Source organism: Nesoenas mayeri (assembly GCF_963082525.1).
Source record: "Nesoenas mayeri genome assembly, chromosome: 6".
NCBI classification, from domain to species: Eukaryota; Metazoa; Chordata; class Aves; order Columbiformes; family Columbidae; genus Nesoenas; species Nesoenas mayeri.
Genome location: NC_137545.1, coordinates 12,872,856 through 12,892,793, shown reverse-complemented (window position 1 = coordinate 12,892,793; position 19,938 = coordinate 12,872,856). Strand labels below are relative to the sequence as shown.

At 42.4% G+C, this 19,938-nt stretch overlaps 1 protein-coding gene across 1 annotated transcript in view; it reads right to left on the bottom strand.

Annotated features, from left to right (window-relative positions):
* Positions 1–19,938, bottom strand: part of ERBB4 (erb-b2 receptor tyrosine kinase 4) — a gene marked incomplete at both ends in the record, with an annotated part of 612,462 nt that overhangs the window by 192,831 nt on the left and 399,693 nt on the right. Inside the window, one exon of the mRNA XM_080346338.1 lies at positions 4,904–5,038. Coding sequence (XP_080202464.1) covers positions 4,904–5,038 — 135 coding nt within the window. The remainder of the gene's footprint in view (positions 1–4,903; positions 5,039–19,938) is intronic.

The window sequence follows — 19,938 nt, the reverse complement described above, 5'->3', positions numbered from 1 at the left end:
GTCAGTACTCACAGCTCTGGGCATGTGCCAACATGCAGCCCTGCATTTTTCTTGAATAATTTCTTGAAAAGCAGCATTTTGTTAAACTTGAAAATGGAAAGTAGATTTTTTTTTTTTTTTTTTAGTATTTCAAAATGCATTATTGATTTATTTGAGCTATGCTATTAGCTATGCAAGTGACCTCAATGCAATAATTCAAACCCTTCAGGCTTTTCTATGAAACAAAATCTTCAAGTAAAGTTCCACCTAAAATTCTGATTTAATACCACGGTCCTTGTCAAATCCTGAAAAAGAGCTCACCTGGCATAATGTGGGGCTAGTCCAGTTCCTGCTAAAAACAAAATCAAGGAGAACACAGGGGCACAAACCAAAGCAAAAGGCTTTTCACTGGACTTTCCCTGAGGCTGATCAGAGAGGAGTTGTCTACCAATTTAGAGGCATTTTAGGCAACAAGTCTAATCCTTATTTCCTGCTTATTTCTTGCACCATCACTAAGAACTGCACCTTGGGTTTCGAGCTCTGAAGCTCTTCAGATCTTGAAGATCTTCAGTTAAGGGACTAAATCCAAAAAGTGCATGTGGTAACAGGGGAATATATTATTGCAAAGTGTGGCTTTAGCATGCTCGGCTAATGATTGAATTCATGGCTTATTTCTGGAAGTAGATAAAACAGATTTTCAGCATTACAGATACAAATTCAGTAGCATATACCTAAAGAGAAATTTTGTTCCTTAGACAGTTAAGCACTTCGAGATTCCCACTGCAAGGTGCCCAGTTTAAAAGCCCGACACTGGGCAGTGTTTCAGGTAAATGGAAGAGAAGGCTGCTTTCAAATTAAAATTAATTTTAGAAGCTTCAGCTACAAGATGGCAGTATGGGAAGGATCTGCAAACAGTAAATACTAGTATTATTTCGGCATATGGTTCAAAATGCCAGGTATAGAGGTTTCTGTCCTCAGAGAGCTGAGGTGTGTGTGGTCCCTGGTACCACATTTATTACATTTCAGCAGTACATGACAAGCACTGTACCGGCAGCTACGGGCTGTATTCTTAACAGTAAGGCTGTGTAATTAAAGGCTTCTAACACAAGCTTTTCTGCATGCATTTGATCAGAACATGAAGCAATGGCTAGAATGCTTTTCAAGCTAAAGCAAAAGAAAAAAGGAGAAGCAGCACTTAGGATTCATATGTCTGCAGTATTTCTATCATAGCGGTTAAGACGCCGTGGCCTTTTCAACTGGCTTCTTAACACTAATGTGACAATGCAAGCCTGTGAAGAAGGGAATCAGAAAAGCTTCATTCCTAGAGTTCACTGGCCATATTATCTTCTGTCTAGCACTGATGTAAATTAAGGCGATTGTCAGAGCTGGTAGATCCAAGGTACGAAACAAGCACAGATGCAGGGGACTGATTTTATCCCAAAGCATCTTCATTTCACTCCACCCTTTTGTCTTCCCCCTCTGCTGATTGCCTAGGAGCAGCAGGGAGGGTTGCAAGTGAAATTATCCCTGAAGTGGGACCATTACGAGCTCTTCTGTCTGGCTGGGAAAGAGCAGCAGGGGCAGCCTGCACCATGGGCTCCCTCCTGGGGAAGATGCACAAGGAGAGCGGCTGAACCCCGAGCACACAGGAGCTGACGCACGAGTGCCCCCGGTATGACAGGGCATTTGTATCAACCTGCTGGAGTCTGCTCTGGAAAAAACCCGGCACACGTATGTTGGGCTCTTCTCTGGAGCTTGGCACTTGTTCTTTTGGACATGGAGACACCTTGGGGGAGATTTCATGTGCGGCTGGAAACAATGCTGGCGATGCCAAAACACCAAACTGTGTTTCAGTCTTTAGGCCCTGCTGGAATTATGAAGTGTCTGATTCTGACACTCATGGCAGGTCACAGCCTTTTGTCCCCAAAGTATTATTTTCCGGGGAGCACTACTGATGTGGTCACAGTGAAACAGCCCTAACAATTCCTGGGGCATATCCTACCCTCCAGTCCTGCCAGTCACGGCTAGCACAGCACATAGGCAAATGCATCAACCCAGGTGTTGCATGATCACACATTTACACAGACTTTCCTAAATTACTACTGCTATGGACTTTGTTGAGCATGACACAGAAGATCTGGTTGGTTTACATTCACAGATTGATACAGCTTCTCTGACAGACCTTCTTCCTCTCTTGTAAAGGTTTTTAGAGAAGCAGTAAACCCCACTCATTCTTTTCAAGATACTCTAACTCGAAAAGTGTTAGTTTCTTTACGTTTCTTGGACTTAGGATATCGTCAGTAATTCCAAGCAAAGGGTACTTACTCCATTCCAGTGGACTTAGCCCTAAGATTTGCATTTGATAGGAGGCACCTGAGACTTCCCGCAATTTAACACAGTCACATAAAATAAACAAAAAAAACCCAAACATATGCATGTTGGATCCAAAAAAATGTGACTCACAATCTATGCAGAAAAGTACCAAAGACTTTGTAATGCATTGAGCACTGGTTGCAGCAGTGGAAAAAATAGCAAGGCTGGGCCCAGCAAGCATCCACACTGCCTAGCAGATTACAAAAAGTGACATGTGAGCCAAATTTGAGAAGCATATACCTTATTTAATGATAATTTATACCGATTTCCACTCTAAGGTTATAATTCAATGTTCATTTCTCCAAGTCCTTTCTGCACCAGAACAAATAAATTGTCGTAATTCTTTTGTAAGAAAACTCTTTCTCCTACCTCTTGACAGGTAGTAATAAGGTTCCACATTTGAGTGATTTCATTTGAAGTCTTTATATACGTATATATTTACATACATGCATGCATGCACACATGGAAAGCTATTTAATTTTAGGCTATTTTAAATGGTGATTTCTGTACCTGAATTCTTTGTTTCCCAAAGTCTTAATACCTTTGTTAAAGCATTTTAGGTATCTGTTGGCTTTCTGTATAATGGGGTTTAAGTTTTCACCTGTGTAAGTTGTGAAGATAGAAGTGGTTTGGATTAGCTAATTTAACCAAATTCCACAGGACTTATGAGTAGTATTGAGATGCAATCCTGTTTCTTGGAGAAGTCTTATGTTTATTAAATTAAATACAGTTCAACTGCACTCTGCTCCATCTCAAGGCAAAATAAAGCAAAATTTGGGTGGCTCTCTTAATGAAGCTGCCTTGGTACACAGCTCTCAACCGTCATTGAAATAACACTGTTTATCAGGTTTATCAAGCACAAATGGCAAAGCACAAATTGTTCCTTCCCTATGTTCCAAAACAACTCAAAAGGAAAGAGAAAATGTTTTAAGAAAACTGGAGTCAGGTACATATAGTCTTTCATCTTGCTGTGGGAGCTAATCTTTGCCTTTATTACTTTCAGAACGTGATTCCAAAAGTACTCAGCACTGATCTTGTTCTGATTCCTCTGAAGTCACCAGTAAAACTTTTGTTAGCTCAAAAAGACAGTATTGATGTTGGTTGCTTTTCTAAAACATCTTATTACCTTGTTGTTGCAGAAGCACTATTCTGGAAGAACTGGCAAAGGTTAAAAGAAAACCTAATAGGAGAACAAAACAGAGTAACAACTAAGTCTGTTTCTTGTTGAAGTAATGACTCATAAAAGGGTACAGGCATTCCCTAACCTCCACAGGTTTTATCAGTTCTGCTTAGAACTGATCATCACCAGTGATGAGGCTTTTTAATATGCAAATAAGATAGCTGGCTGCATTACAACTATGTCAGGTTTCCAGCCAGAAGGCAGAAGAATTCAGCCTCAGCTCCAGAGCTGGAAGGTGGAGGAGCAGCGGGGGCCACATCAGCTTCGTGATTGCCTTCGAGGGGCCAAATATAATTTTAGAACTGTATAAATGTAGGAGTTACATTTATACACTTACAAATTTATAAATGTAGTTACATTTATACAGTCCTAAAATCACATTTGGCCCCTTGAAGGCAATCGCAAGGCTGATGTGGCCCCTGATGAAAACTAGTTTGACACCCCTGCGATAAGGCAAGCAATCCAGATGTTCCTATATCCACAATGCTCAGAACAATATGTCTGTTCTGGTGTCACTCCTGAGATTAGATACAATTAGATACAACTCAGACTATATCTGAATTCCAATGTTGATACATCTTTACAGCAGACTTTAATGGCAGGGTATTCATTCTGAATGGACTTCACTATATTATGGAATATTTTACCTAAACACTTCAGATCACTGTCACCACCATTCACTAGAACTCATTACTGCTGCAAGAATCATCAAAATACTACTGAACGTGAATAACTCTAGGGAAGTGAAATAGAAGAAATAGATCAGACATTAATCAAAATACATAGATACAAGTTTGAAACAGAGAGCATTGAAATAGAGAAAACAGATTAAAAACAGAGAAATATTGGCTATATTGTGAAGACCACCGTATCCTCTGCAAATTCTCTTTCTTCACAGATACACACAAGACAACAGAATAACTATTTCTTAGAGGCTCATTTCTCATCTAAAGTCAGGGTATCCGTGAGCTTGTGCCATAATTACTCCAGCAGCTAATTATGATGCGATAGACAGATCATTGTGACTCAAGGACCAGACTGAGCAGCAGGAACAAATGCAAAGCAAACAATAACGGCTGTGCTTCCATGGCAGCACACTGGCTTTAGCAATAAATAGTAAAAAGAATTCACAGAAGAGAGAAAACAGATGACAGAAAATTCAGAGAATGTATGATATTCACAAATCCTCTCTACATAGTGTTTTTAAGATTAGACTAAGCGTTCTGACAAGCAGCATACAAACTTTGAAGAACGCAAGGAAAATTTACAAACACAATTATCCGTAACAGAGGATTGGGGGCAACTAGTGGTCATATTTATACTCTTTCATGCTGAGCGGATGACAATGCTAAGAATAAAGCCAGTACTTACATCCTGAGCTGCCATTTGTTGGAACCAAAGTGAAGTTGGAGGCCCAGGGGTTACGCACGATATCCTGCCAATGAATGGTGTCTGCGAAGCAAAGAAATTTGTTCTGGCCAACATACACCCCTCCATTCAGTATTTCTGCATAAAAGAACAAGAGAACATACTTGTAAGAATTTAGACACACAGTTGATTAAATTTATTGCTGCTTTGTGTACTGGAGAGAGAGGGCATGAAATTTAAATACAAAAAAATTCTCACTGTAATCTCACTTAATACTCTGAAAACCGGAGGGCAAGTAGCTTACAGTATTAGTAAACAGGAACCATTTATTTATATGCAGAAGTTCCTAGATGAGTTACTGAGTTTACCTGTTGTTCCAGTACAATAAAGTGTGGAACAGTACCATTATTTGCAGGTAGAATGTCCTTCAAGACTTAACTGACTTTAAAAACACAAGCAATCAACCACACTATGCTGTATTTCATTAACAGGTATGAATGCTTAAAACAGATAATAAACTAACGTTTATTATCGGAGGAATTTTCTGAGCCCACAGCACATGAGCAGGGTCCAGTCATCACAAAGTCTGGGAAAGCACGTTTTTTGATCAGACTGTGCTGCTGGAATACTATGACCCAAAATACTCAAATACTAAATTAGCTATGATCCAAATCTCAAGTACTATGATCCAAAACCACCACTGATATGCCTTGCTGGAAGCTTTGTGTCGAATTAAGGTGGTTTCTGAGCAGATAAAAGTTTGCCTTTTTAAAAAAAATAATTATGTTTATATCAGTCGGTGTAAAAATATGGCTTGTTCCCATGTCTCTACAGACTTGATTTGTCAAATCTCAACACAAAAATGATCTTACAGCTGTTGATTGTAGCATCGGGTTTCCTCTGGAGCAATAACTTGGTTTTTGTTACCCTGTAAATTCTTGTTCAAATTCACCATTTCTGTTCTTAACCTGGCTCTCATATTTCCAGAGCAAAAGACAATCCATGTGCGCCTCATTAAAGTTAACAGGAGCTACGCAGCTAAAACCTCCTGTACCGCTTAGTGTCAGAGATTCAAGCAAAAAAATGTTGAAGGTTAGTTACTAATCGCACCTTAGAATGACATTAAGTGCTGCTATAGAGCCAGGAGTGTCACACTTCTCACACAGACATTAAGAGCAAATCTTGACTATGGTAGCAATGATTAAGGTCATCTGATAGTCCTGTCTCCCAAGAAAACCTTTAAATGCTATAGTGGGAATGCTAATGCTGACAAAAAACAGGGAAGGAATTACTGCGTATTTTTTTATTAATTTCAGGGTTTACAGGCTACAGCATGTAGAGGGGGCAGCCCCCAAGAAATGAATATATTAAATAAAGGATCATCTGTGAATACATCCTTCCACCATATTAATCAGTTCAAAGTATTATTAATATTATTTCTTAGAAACCTCTGGTTTAAAAGGTTGGCTTTTCAATGAAAAGGGGCTTAAAATGAAAACAATAACAATAATCTTATACAGAAAAGAGTCCAGATTAGAGACATAGCAATGATCTGTATAATATTCTTATGATCCCTGAAAAAACCCATACAGCATCTGCTAGCAATTCTGCTCTGGAGAAAAAGTGGGACTTAGAAGAACGGTTGGACTAGTGATAATTTCTCTGTGTTGTGCCAGCTATACTGGATTATCTAATCCATTATGGCACAGATTTTGATTAAAAGTAACATCTAATAAACCATGAAAAACTGTAAAAACATGAAAAACTGCATAGCTTCTTAAACACTTGCACACAATTCCGAATAGTGTCACTATCAGTTGGTACATTTGAACACCTGCCACTGGCAAAATTTCTGGGGTTTAGAGCATTCACTCATGACAACATCTATCACATTTTCTTTTCTGCTAGGAACTTTGATGCATTATTGTAGAGCAGGCAGCATCTCATTCTAAAAGTAATTCTAATAGTTTTGAGTTGTGGAGAAATACTTTTTTTCAGCATAAAAGTAACCAGAACATGTCTCCCCTGTACTAGAAGGAAAGCTGACAGCTTTCCTTGTGATTTACTAAAAGCAAACATGGAAAACGCTTGGACTTCTCTCATCCCTGAATAATAAGTGCTGCTCCTTCTGCCTTTCCCTAAAAACGTGATTCAGTATCTTTATTTGCCCTGCACTGTACCATTTTTCACAGGTGACAGGATTAAAGTTTACAGGTCCCTTCATGTGGTGAGGCACTAATAAACCTGCATAAAAATAAGAAAGGTGTGCTCTTATGGATATTAAATAATCCTGAGTTGGAAGTTTAGTACAATCTTTAAGTACTTGTGCTTGACTCTTCCTGTTCTGTGGGATGCAGATTCAATCTCTGTCTACTTTCCCATTCCAACCTGCTATCCTGCTTTTCTTTACGCTGAGTCCTCAGCATGTGTAAATCAGCACAGAAGCATCAGCTTCACTGACTTAAATGCATTTTGCACTTCTCTGTCCTCTCTTAGCAAGAACAATGCCTAGAAAGACCTAATAAACCCTGTTACATGTTGAGCAAATGAAGCACAAATGTAATCAATATACAATAGAGTTACCGTATAATGAAGTCATCATCATAAAGTCATCTCATTTTAATTTACAGCACTGAAAGTGCGAGATAAAGGTAAACAACAAACAGGAGGAGAAAGGCAGGCAGCTCTGCCTGTGCAGACGAGCTAGCAAAGGAAGCCAGGCAAAAAGCTCTTTCTTCCCTGCCTGCAGCAGGAAAGAGAACGACAGGTCTCCTCATGAATTTTGTGACTTCTACTACAAAAAAAGAAGCTTGTTCCTGCCAAACAAGTGCTAAAAAGCACTGCTCACAGTGGAACGCACTTTAAATACCATTTTGGGAGAGTATTTTTGTCTTTTAAAACCATTTTTTGTGGCACTGGAAAATTGTAAGTCTAAGTACAATCACTGCTGTCTGGGGCAGAAGCCAGAGGACTCTGTGCTCTCAACTGGTGCCTGCAATACCCACCATACCGTGCTGGCAGCAAACGTTACCCTTGGACTTGCACGCTGCTCAGGGACACCAAGTTACAAAAGGGGATTTCAAAGCACAAGTCCCACTGGCTTTCGTTGGGAAAAGAGTTTCTAAAGGTGTCAGGTTTTGGATGCCTGCTTGTAAGGTACTGGTGGCCACACTTCAGCACCAGAGCTGCAGCTGGTTCCCTGAGCAAACGGGTAGCTCCAAGGTCTTTGGCCACTTGATTCTGAAGTGAGTGCAAAATCTAATCTTCTTCCTTACTAGAGCTATTTTATTGGCTTAAAAGTAGTATAATTCTGTAACCAAAGTTATAGGAAAACAAAACAGCAAGTCCGCTTGCCACTGACTTCTGACATTCTTTTGCTTATTGCTGCCAAATGATTGTGGGGAACTTATATCTGCATACTATTAAAATTCTGTTAAATGTTTATTTATTCAGGAAGTTAAATCAGAAATGTATTGTCCGTTATATCTGCTGTTTTCTTGCTTCCATTAGCCCAGTGAATAACCAGAACCATTACCACATAACTTGGGTAACTTAACATAAAATACTTAGAATACTAACAGAAGAAATGAAAACATACAGGTTCCTGGCAACAGTGAAATACAAGTATTTTGCACTTTCCATAAAGTGCCATGGAACACAGACAGGTACAGAACACACACTTTAGTCTCCTAATTTCAAAAAGAGGCTAAATTCATAAAAACTATTCTAATAGAATGATGTTGACTGAAGCCAGTGAAAATACATTACTAGCCACCAAAAGCTTAAGATCCCTGTAAATAAGACAAAGGCACACAAGCTCTACAAGTGTGTTGTCTTTTTAGATCAGAGATGGAAATAAATCATCTTCATCCATCTGTTAAAAGGGCATTTTCTTCAGCTGACTTTTTCTTGTGTATAATGTAATCCCTCACGGTCTGTTATCTAATTACCAATGTGGTTTGAATTGGCAAAACATGTTCACATTGCGCAACATATGCTGAAGTACAAGTAACTTGTGTGTGTCGATATGCAGTGGCGCTGTAGAAACCCGTTTAGCAATAGGCACTGGTTCTAAAATTACTATAAAATTGTTTATAAAATTGTTCTGGCTATTCAAGGTTGCGGATTAAAAGCTCTTCTCTGGTGCTATGAAGCCAGCTGCCACGATGAACTGGAAGAAGGCACAGTGAGAGGGAAAAGAACCAGCTCTAAAGTGGGCAGAGAAAGGGCAAGGATTTAATTAGGAAAAACTGTTGGGCATGTCTACCGTAACCACCTCAAAAGCAAAGCAGAGGATACCTTATAACTTTCAAGCTGATTGTCTCTTAAGGAGAAAGCTGTCTTTTACACCACACCATATAGAAGTGTGTACTTTGCACATACATATCACATCGTGCATATTGAATACATCTTAATTTCCAGAGTCAGCCTCAATTAGAACTGAAGCACCTTTGCATGCACTTTGCCACCATCACTCAGGTGATGGTGATATGTTGTCATATACTGTATCACTCTCAAAACACTGTCATATTTCTCCCAAGATGCTGAATGCATTATCTGAAAATGGCTTTGGCCTGGAAATTTCATGCCAAACCAAGTCTTTTGATCTCTTAGCACAGCTGATTGCTGGTGACCCACTGGGAAAGCACTTCAGGTCCATCATTAATAAGCTATGTCTTAAAGGGTAATGAGAACTGGGTGCTTTAGGAGACAATAGCTCATCCGTCATCAATCAAGATCTGAAGTTTTTATACAGATGATTTAAGAAGAGTCGGACTGTGTAAAATTGAAATGTCACATTTGTACTGGGAGATGGGGGGAGCTTCGTAATAAAAATGAGAGTTTTAACCTTCTCCATTTCAGCTCAATGACCATACTCTAAAGCTCATGGATGTGGAATTTGTGTACCAGCTAGAAGCCACAGACAGCCTTCGATCTCAATTATACAATTTCAAGTAGAGATTATGTGGGTCATTAGCTGGAAGTCAGTTTCAAGGCTTGATGGTAACAGCAAGATATTCTTTATTTTTATCAAAAGCATTCAGTGTTATGTGCAGCCTGTGGGTCTGTACTTCCAACTGCTCAATAACTAAGAACACTGGATTGTAGCACCTGAGCATAAATCTTCCAAAACTAGCTACCTATTTTGCTGCTTAAATAAAAATGGAGTAATTTCATTACCTTTCACTGAGTTTAATGGGGTACCTTTTCACCATTTCACCGCAAATGCGTGTGAAGATGGACTCACAGGGTCCTTGCGAATCATTTAGCTACTTCATTAAAGGACAACAGGCTCTGGTCAACTCTTTCTTTAGTGATCTCCCCAAAGGGAGTATCTGTTTTATGAACAGGTTCAGCCATATTAAACCAACTCAAAGAAGAAGCCATTCATTTCTGCTCAGATTATCCCTCTGTCCCTGAATGCCCTCAATTCTTCTTTCTCACAGCCTTAACAAAATCAAAACATCCAATCATTTAATTGGCTACTTTGTAAAAGGAAAAAATTATGCCCGTCCTTTGCAGTAAACATGCCAGATTTACAATACATATTCCATTACCACCCTGTTCTCATAGAAGTGCAAGTTGGTGTCAGGCTAATGGGCCCCATTTCACTTTGCACCCTGAGCAGTTATTGAAACCCTAAGGCACATAAAATGCAGCCACATGGCCCCAAAAGGTTCACTGCAGGGAGAAAGTAATCCAAAACACTATGGAAGACAGGAGAAACAGCTAAATCAAACCAATATCGCAAAAAACCCTCACGCGTACAAAAGGGAAGAAAATGGTCAACCACAGCAGTTTCTGCCTACTTGGATCTTGATTCCCCAAAGTCTTTAGGCCCAGGTTTACATTTCCATCATCTCCTTCCCACTCCATTCTAGAGGAGGCTTCCTGCTCCTGTAATAACTACTCTGCTTTGACAAAGAGTAAGATGATGTACTGATTCCAACCAACACTAGTATTGTTAACCACACAGCTGCCATCAGTATCGCATACCCTTAATGCTGATTAACAACAGGGTAGACAGAAAGCTGTATGCCCAGCCTTAGCTCCAGAATTTCCCTTGCAGTTATTAACTGCAGAAACAGCAGCAGCTGTTTACGATGTTACTCACCTCGTTTGTTTTCTTCTTTTCCCATCACTAGCTTTTGAAAGTTGTTTGACCCCATTGACTTTGCAGGTGAGGAGCTTTAATGTAAAATGTTGACTTTGCTACAGGGATATTAATTTTCAGAAGGAAATGCTAATTGACTGACTTCTTTGTCCAGTCAAATCTTGATCCTGATGTGAGCAGCCAACTGCTTGATTTACTGTTTTATTAATGTAATTTTGGGGGGTGATAGGTAGATTAACAGATATAAACCATAATATTGTAACAATTCACCTGGCTTCCTGTGGGTTCCTCCAAATCAGGGAGAGAGGCAGAAAAGGGCCTGGCACACCCTGTGGGTGGTAAGATGGATGTGAGTCAGCAGTGCATGATGAAGGGTGATCCCACAGCAGGCTGCAGAAGCAGAGCCAGCAGGTGAGGGAGGTGATGATGCCCATCTGCTGGGCACTCATGAAGGTGCATCTGAAGCACTGGGTCCCTTTTGGACATCCCAGCACAACACGGTTCTTGCCAAACTACAAGAGAGTCCAGGGAAGGACCACTGTAGTGGTTAGGGGCTGGAGGACTGTAACTCAAGGAGAGGTGAGAGGACCTGGGCTTGTCCAGCACAAAGAAGGGATGACTGGGGTGGGGGGACACCTGCCTGCAGATTACCTAAAGGAGGGCTACAGGGGAACACAGAGCTAGACTCTTCTCAGAAGAGCAAAGCTTAGGGACAAGAGGCAATGGGCACAAGCTGCAATGTGGGAAACACTGATTAGACATCAGAAAAATATTCTTCACAGCAAGAGAGGTTAACCACAGGAGGAGACTGACCAGAGACATGGTGCTGTCTCCTGTTGTAGAGATCTTCATGAACAACGAATAACCTGATCCTTGTCTGAAGTTAGCCCTGCCCTGAACAGAAGATTGGACCAGATGACCTCTAAATATCCCTTCCAAGCTAAATTATTTTGTTGTTCTATGATTATTAATCATCTGCCATGACAGTACTTACAACACTCCATAAGCAATCAATTTTCTCCATTTCTCCATTTATTAAGCATACTTAATTTTAAATTTTTATCTACTGATACGTATTTGATGATGCAAAACTGGACATCTGGAATATAACATATATTTAAAAGCATGTCACGTGTGTATATAAAGAAGTGCTACAGTATTTGAAACACAGAACCTTTGTCACCATCACTGTACTCCATTTCATGCAAAGGGGACATCTGGATTAAGAAACATTGTAGCTTCCAGCATGAAAGAACTGGTGCCCTTCGATCTTCTGATTTTTGTTAGCAAAAAGAAAACTGTATTCATTTAAGTCACTGTAATGAATCACTGATGAGTTTCAAATTACTGTCTATGGAGAGCATGACACATCGGCAGCTCACCCCAGAAGGCACGCTCTTGAGCTCAGTAAGAGCAGCAATATGCCAACAGCCAGAAATGAGCAGTCAGTGCACTCGCAGGAGTCATGACTTCACATTCAGGTAGCACAGCCCTACCCCATGGAGGTACCTGCGTCCAGGTTAGCAGTGACTGCGCACTCAGGATCTTCCTGAGCCGCTTCTGCAAAGCGCGGGTATGTGCCTCTTCACCACGTCCTCCGGTAAAAGTGTTTTTCTTTCAGTTGTTCCAAACCCCATACCTCTGAGTATGGGCTTCAGCAAGGAAGCACAGCTGTGGGCATTTGAGTATTCAAAAGTTACTGAAACCTGCTGAATCCAAAAGAAATCATCTCCTTTCTGCCCTGTTCTTATTCTTTGGCAGAAAGCCAACAGAAGGTGCGGAAGGGGAGATGATGTGCAGCACACTGGGTGCACCAAAATGCCAAACGAAGTCTCTCTGGTGTCCCAGCAGGCTGCAGAAAGCCTAAAAGCTCTGACAGGTACCCCAGTACTGAAATTAATTTCTGTTGTCTGGTTATTTTTAATGGTGAGCATCCTGGGGGACATCATCTGGTATAGCAACTCACAGAAGTTGTATGAGCACTTGCCTTCCAGTCTTTCATGACACAGACCCTGCTTTCTGTGTCAGGCACCCTCCAAATTTATTCAGTGAACACTTAACAGACCCCAATGTCACTTCTTCAGCCCTCTGGAAAGGCTACCCATGCCCTATAGTTCCAGCACCTTGATCTGTCACACTGATCAGCCTCTGCAAAGGTGCAGTAGCAACACACAACCAGGCCACCCTTCCTGACCCTCCACAACGGTTTCAAATTAATTTTTCCTCACAACTTCTCTAGAGCTTTTGCTGTGATTGAAGCATTTCTCCAGATGAATGGTTTCTGCTCGTGAGGGGCAGTATGTTTGTTTGCCAGCCCTACAGCAACATGAGTGGTTTCCAGCAGAGTTTCCAAGTGCCTCCAGGGGGTTTCCACTGTCTGCAAATTCACCCACAAACTCTACAGAGAACCACGTGTCAAGGCTTCCTAGGGGTAAGACTGCAGAGTGATCCTTCAGGTGTCCTCCTTCCCCTATGATTCTGCTATTTCAGAGTCCTGGTGCACAATACTGGAACCTCACTGTCCCACTGCTCCAACAGGGACTCATCCCACCTCCTTCCTTCCTTGATCTCAAGGGCAGGCAGCCAACAGTCAAGCGAGTCTGAGGAAACATGGGGCAGCAGTGGAGAGCATGTCCTATTCCAGGTCAGAACAGTGAAAGCTGGTGCTTGGAGCCACCAAATAGGTATGAGGTCCACTGAGCCAAACTGAACCCTTAAGGAATCCAGCTCTCCACTTCTTACATTCCATATCAGCTATGTGGGCCAAATTTGAAAAATGGTTCCAAGAGTACTTGTTTTTATCTTTTCTGCTAAACTTTGCTTCTTTCCTTATAGGATGGTCATATAATTTCTCCACCCAGGATGAGGCTACATACTTTGACTGATTCTCTTCTGTGTTGCCAAGCTAGACACAAGCATTTCAAATGCCTCTCCTGTCAGGACACTTGCTTTATATTTTATTCAAACCTGTAATGTTTCATGTCTGCTGGTGGTAGCTCTCAATTTATCTTTTCCATCTGCTGAGACATGTAACTGTGAGACTACTGCGTCCCTGTTCTCCTGGCATCGGCTCTTTATAAGAGGTCTCTTGCAAGTAAATATTGCATGACCTTTTGTCTGCCTTTGCTGCTGCACCCTTTCCAAGTGGGGTTTTCACGTGGAAGTCAAACAGCAGTAGGAACAGAAACCTCAGCAGGGCCAGGGGCAACTGAATGTAGCAGGGTTTCCCTGCAGCATCCCCAGGAGCTTCAACTCTGGCATTATTTGGTGGTATATTTTAAAATTCTTTCATACAACCATGGACAAATTCAAGAAGCCTGCTTTCTATCCCAAGCACATCTGGCACTCAGGCCATGCACTTGGCAAACAGACTGATGGCCTTCTGTCTTGGAGCGTAAGTGCCTCAAGTACGTCCTGATTGGCATCAACATGCAGAAATTCCTTCTCCCTTTGAAAAAAATAGCTAAGATCGGGATGTAGTGGTAATTTCCTCCATTTTCTGAAAGGCTGTGAAAAATTACTGGCTCCATAGAGCCCTTCTCTTTCAAAACTGTCATAATGTGGCTTGGAATAATCCTGGAAGGGTGCCCAGACCCACGTCCAGCTGCATCCTGCGTTTCAGTACAAGCATTTGCATAGGGGCTGGTAATTGGCATGCAGCTGGTTTTGTGCCAGCTTCAGCAATTGCATAACCTAACTAATCTTTTTTTCTGGGCTCGAAAGAGGAGTCTGTGTCCGCTGAGCTTACAATTTCTATATGGGATCTGTTCAAGTATGCTCTCACATTTCTATGCCACATTGTTAACCTCTCCTGAGATACAGCGTCAACTCTTCGAAGAGGAATTTAAATTGAAATTTGTCTGAGGTGGGAAGTGCCTGCGCCTTTCCCCAGCTCTCCTGTACTGAGACTCTGTGAATGACATGCTGAAAATCCTCCTCCCGCACAGAGGACTGTGAAGTGACTTTTCTTTGGCTCCTTGGAGCTGTAAGGACCTTGGCTTGGTTTTCCCTCCCAGGGCTGTGACTGGGGACAGCCAGCAAGCCAAAAGAAGGCCCATAAACTCAGGAGCGTGCATGTTAATCACAGCAATCAGTAAGGCCTTTGTAAGTTAACGAGTTTGATAAGGTCTGAGCCTGAAGCATCCCAACTCATACTTTTTCCCCTTTTATTTCTGTAATTGCTAAGAGGTGACTGTCAGTCCTGCTTCTTGCTTTTGCATGCACGCTAAATTCAGGTTTCAAATCTGACAGAATGTCAGGGAACCTGTCCAGGCTGCTGAGCCGCTGACCCTGTGGAAACACAGCTGACGTGTTCCTGCTAACTGTTCTCCCTCTCCAAAACTCTCATGCCCTCTGTGATCATCATGTTTGACCGCATCCTTTTTGACCTTAATTATGCTCATGTTCTGTGCATCTATTACAAGGTAGGAATGAAACAGTGGTGACAACTAAAACGCAGCTGTTACCTAAAAAAAAACCAACCAAGAATTCAGGCCAATTTTCCTTAAACTATTAACCTCTAACCAGGTGCTTGGGTGAGGTAAATAAGCACATGTGAATTCTTGCCAAAATTACCACTTTGGATAGCAGGAGCTAAAGTGATGGGTGACAAGGTCCTAAGCATAAGAGAGAATTCAGAGTTGGTTCATTCACTTTTTTAAGACTAGCAACACCTCAAGTGTTCTCCAGTCCTTCTGCCCACTCTTAAATATGAGCCCTTCTCATCTCTCACCAACTCTAATTCAGTAAAGGCCTCATTCTATGCACTTAGCTTCTTAAAAGCCAGAATGAAAACATTATCTTCTTTCTTACAATCAATATTTTGTTTGCAACCAACACGGTTGCAACCGTTCTCCAAACACACACTTTTCCCAGCAGATGAACTGCACTGAACCCAAGCTGCTCCCAGCTATGATGAAGTAGATCAAGGGTGATGCTGTGGCCTGGAGTGACATGGAAATAAAACTGCCATGAGATCTGTGCCTCCATCAACAGAGGACATACTCTGCTTCTGGTAGTGGCTCGTCACATGGTGGACAGTTGTTTCTGCTCTGTACTCATGCAACCTTGGCAGGAAAGAGGGTTGCTTTCCTTGTCATATTTGATAGCAGAATACACTTTCTTCCCGGAAAAAGGATCGGTTCGCTTCCAAGCATTTTACCGCTCTGCAGCTACACTAGTCCGAACACTTTCTGTCTGCAGGCAGCCAGAGCGCACAGTTTGTCCTTGTCTACACTCCTGCTAAACTGCAGCTGGCACTGATTGATGATATTTATTTCAGGGAGATCATTTTTAATAATGTAGACAACAGGAGGGAAGATTAAGCGCCCAGACCCAACAATTCTGCTGTACTAACTGCTATCCTTAGCATTAAGAACAAGTCTTAGTAATTTTTTTGCCAAAGAGCGTCCCAAATAACCCTACACAAGAAAAGGAGAACACATGAACAGACCACGGGCTGCAAACAGAGTAGCTGAGGGTAAAACAAAGCAGGCTCGGCTGCGGAGGGTTCAAGCCTGAATCTCCCATGCATTACCCATGGTGAGCTTTGTGGCTTTTCTTACCATTGCCATGCATCTCAGGCACCATTTAGAAATAAATAAATAAATGTGAGAGATATCCCGAATGATAATTTCTTTCTCAGCCCAGTGAGTGCTGTGCCCCAGAACGGAATAAATTTTGGTAAAGGAACAAGAACATTCTTCCAGTGAAATACAGGGGGAAAGTATATTATTCTGAGTTATTATAACTCCTTTTTAATAGCTTGTCTTTCTCTTGAGCTTCAGAAGTTCTTGCTCAAATTACATGGGCAGTCAATATAAGGCTGCAGAAGTTATATACCTGGCTATTCCTGGTCTTCAAAGGCTACAAAACATCTGTTGGTTGGTAAGAGCAATTAATTAGCTAAATTGAAAAGATGGTTCCTTTTTACAAAGGCTTGGATGAAGCAGGGGAGGGGGAGATGGCTCCAGGGAAGTGAAGCCTTGTGAAAGCCTGTAAGCTGTGTGCCTCTGGGCAAATTCCCAAAGCTGAAATCTCAATGAATTTAATGGCTCTTAATTCCACAGTATTTCTAATTACAGACAAGAGAAGGTAACAAGATGTGATGTAAATGTTTAAATGAAAATAAAGAATATAAAAAGCCTGTCAAATTTACCAGCCAGTCTCCCAGACACAGCTCCCCACACATGGAGCACTCGGGTGGGTGCTCAGAGCAACTGATCCCACAGACACAGTCACAAGAGAGGAAAACAAAATAGCTCCCAAACCATGCTCCCCACACCATACTAGAGGCTGTCTCCTAACACAGAAAGCCTTCTCTTTCAGTGCAGGGAAGCAGCCTTCCTCCCCACTGCAGTCTTCCTCCCCCCACCCCACCGCAGCTTCTGCCACAGACTGTACGGCACCTACGCGGGAGCTGCTGCCAAAGCACCTTCCCCTGTGTCCCCTGCCCATTTCTGCCCATTCTCTGAGTCGCAGGAGACAGCAGAAGCCCAGCGTTCTCACCCACAGAGAAGAGAGGCGGCTTGTTAAACGCCATCGCCAATGTCTCACCTACCCTATTAAAAGCTGTCATTTTCCCGTCATAAGCTCAAGTGAAGATTCTCACTCCTGCAGGCCAAGGGGCCTGATGGTAATTGGGGGAATTGTGGTGCTGCAGAACATGTCAGACAAGAGGACAGAGTGAAGTTGGGTAACTCCACGGACCACTTTGCAGGGAAGGGATGGGAAAGGGCAGTTAGGCTGTGTGCTGTGGTGTGAACAAACCTATTCCAGGTTTCCAGCCTGTTAATCACTGGCTTTCATTTCTTAACATAAATGATGATCTTGCCTTTCCCTTTTCCCCCATTTTACACCATTTTAGAATTAAATTATTAGAAAACGGCTCTGAGAATGACCCATGTGTCAGATGGAAACAGCTGTAAATCACTACTAAGGGACAAGCAGACAATCCCCTGAGCACCCCCCATCTCTGCAGACACAAAAACCTGCAGAGAAATCCCACCAGGAGCCAAGCCTGGGGTGCAATGTGGTGGTGCAGCATCGCTGGCCACCCCCACCGACAGGCCCGAGGACAAACCCTCATCGCAGAGCAGCTTGCGGGACCATCTCCAGCTCCCCTGCCTCTGGGTTAAGCCAGCTGGCCAGGAACGAGATGAAAAAGGTTCCAAGAGGCACAGCATAAAATTCAACCTTAGTCTTCTGGGCAATACCCTTAGCACAAATCACAGCCTGTGCATGAAAAGCATATCTCCTTCGACAGAGAGAGAGGAGAAATTCCTAAAACACATAACACACATGACTCTCTGATGATGTACCAGAGCAAGAGAGGTACCATGCAGAGAGGCATGTCTGAGTGATATCTGGAAATGACACAGATGATTTATCTACATTTTGGAAAGATCTAATACTCTTAGATGAACTGGACCAACAACAACTTAAAACCATATTGGTAATTATGGACTTAGAGGTTTGGGGTGGTTTTTGTTTGTGTTTTTCCAAGTGAAGTTTTCCCACTACTGACTGTCAGTCTCCTGTCTCATCATCCTTCTGACTTAACACCAACTCAGTGGTCCAAGAAAGCTCCCACTGGGGCACTGCGTGGGGTGCACATGTGTTGCCCATTCTGGTCTGCAGTTTTCAGATGCTGAGCTGTTTTTCACTCAAAAGCTGCCAGATGCTTTCCATGGAAGCTTAGGATTGCTAAGAACAATAAAAGGAATTGTTGCAAACAAACAATATTCCTTCTCCTCCTTCCCAAGGAAACATTTGACAAGAAGCAGCACATTTTTTACAATGGGGCTTGGTGCTCAGGCCTAGCAGAGCAGCATGTCCACAGCATCCATCTCTCCTGTAAATTTGCCTTGTGTGAGAAGTTCTCTGAAGGGTTAGGCTGGACAGCTAGGGAAGGAGCAGTTGGGATCAAGCAAGAATTAGGATAAGCAACCTCAGCTCAGGCTCCTTTCCCTCCTCAAGCTCTGTGAAGCACTTCCCCTGCACGAATATCAGCTCAGTATGAGCTAGCTCAAGTCTTGCCCCTTCTTGTAATGTGAACAGAGGAGAAAATGTCCTTGACTGCCTGCCAGTGCTTGTCACAAGAGGGACAAAGTATTCAGGGCTCCAGCAGCCACTCTGAGATCTCTGGATTCACACATTTGCTGGTCTGGGATGGAAAACATAGCTCCGAGCAGCTCTAAGGAGCTGTCAGTGCTGTCAGGACCCGACGGCTGCTGCCACAGGTGCTGATGCCTCTCTTGCACTTGCTGTTCTTCACTTGCTTTTGAGTTATGGAAGAGGTGAGTTAAATCCAAACAAGTTTGAACCTGAACTCTCTGTTCACAGTTACCTAAATCTGACACAGAGATGATAGCTGCCTCAACGGAGAAATGCAACTGCTAAAATACCAGCTGCTTCTGCCAAGCACATCGTGTGCCATGCTGAACACGTGCAGAATCGCAGAATGTTAGGGAATGGAAGGGACCTCAAAAGATCATCCAGTCCAATCCCCCTGCTGGAGCAGGAACACCCAGATGAGGTTACACAGGAAGGTGTCCAGGCGGGTTTTGAATGTCTTCAGAGAAGGAGACTCCACAACCCCCCGGGCAGCCTGTTCCAGTGTCTGTCACCCTCACTGAGAAGAAGTTTCTTCTCAAATTTAAGTGGAACCTCTTGTGTTCCACTTTGAACCCATTACCCCTTGTCCTATTATTGGTTGTCACCAAGAAGAGCCTGGTTTCATCATCATGACACTCACCCTTTATATATCTGTAAACATTAATGAGATCACCCCTCATTCTCCTCTTCTCCAAGCTAAAGAGACCCAGCTCCCTCAGTCTTTCCTCATAAGGGAGGTGCTCCACTCCCTTCATCATCTTTGTTGCCCTGTGCTGGACCCTCTCCAGCAGTTCCCTGTCCTTCTGGA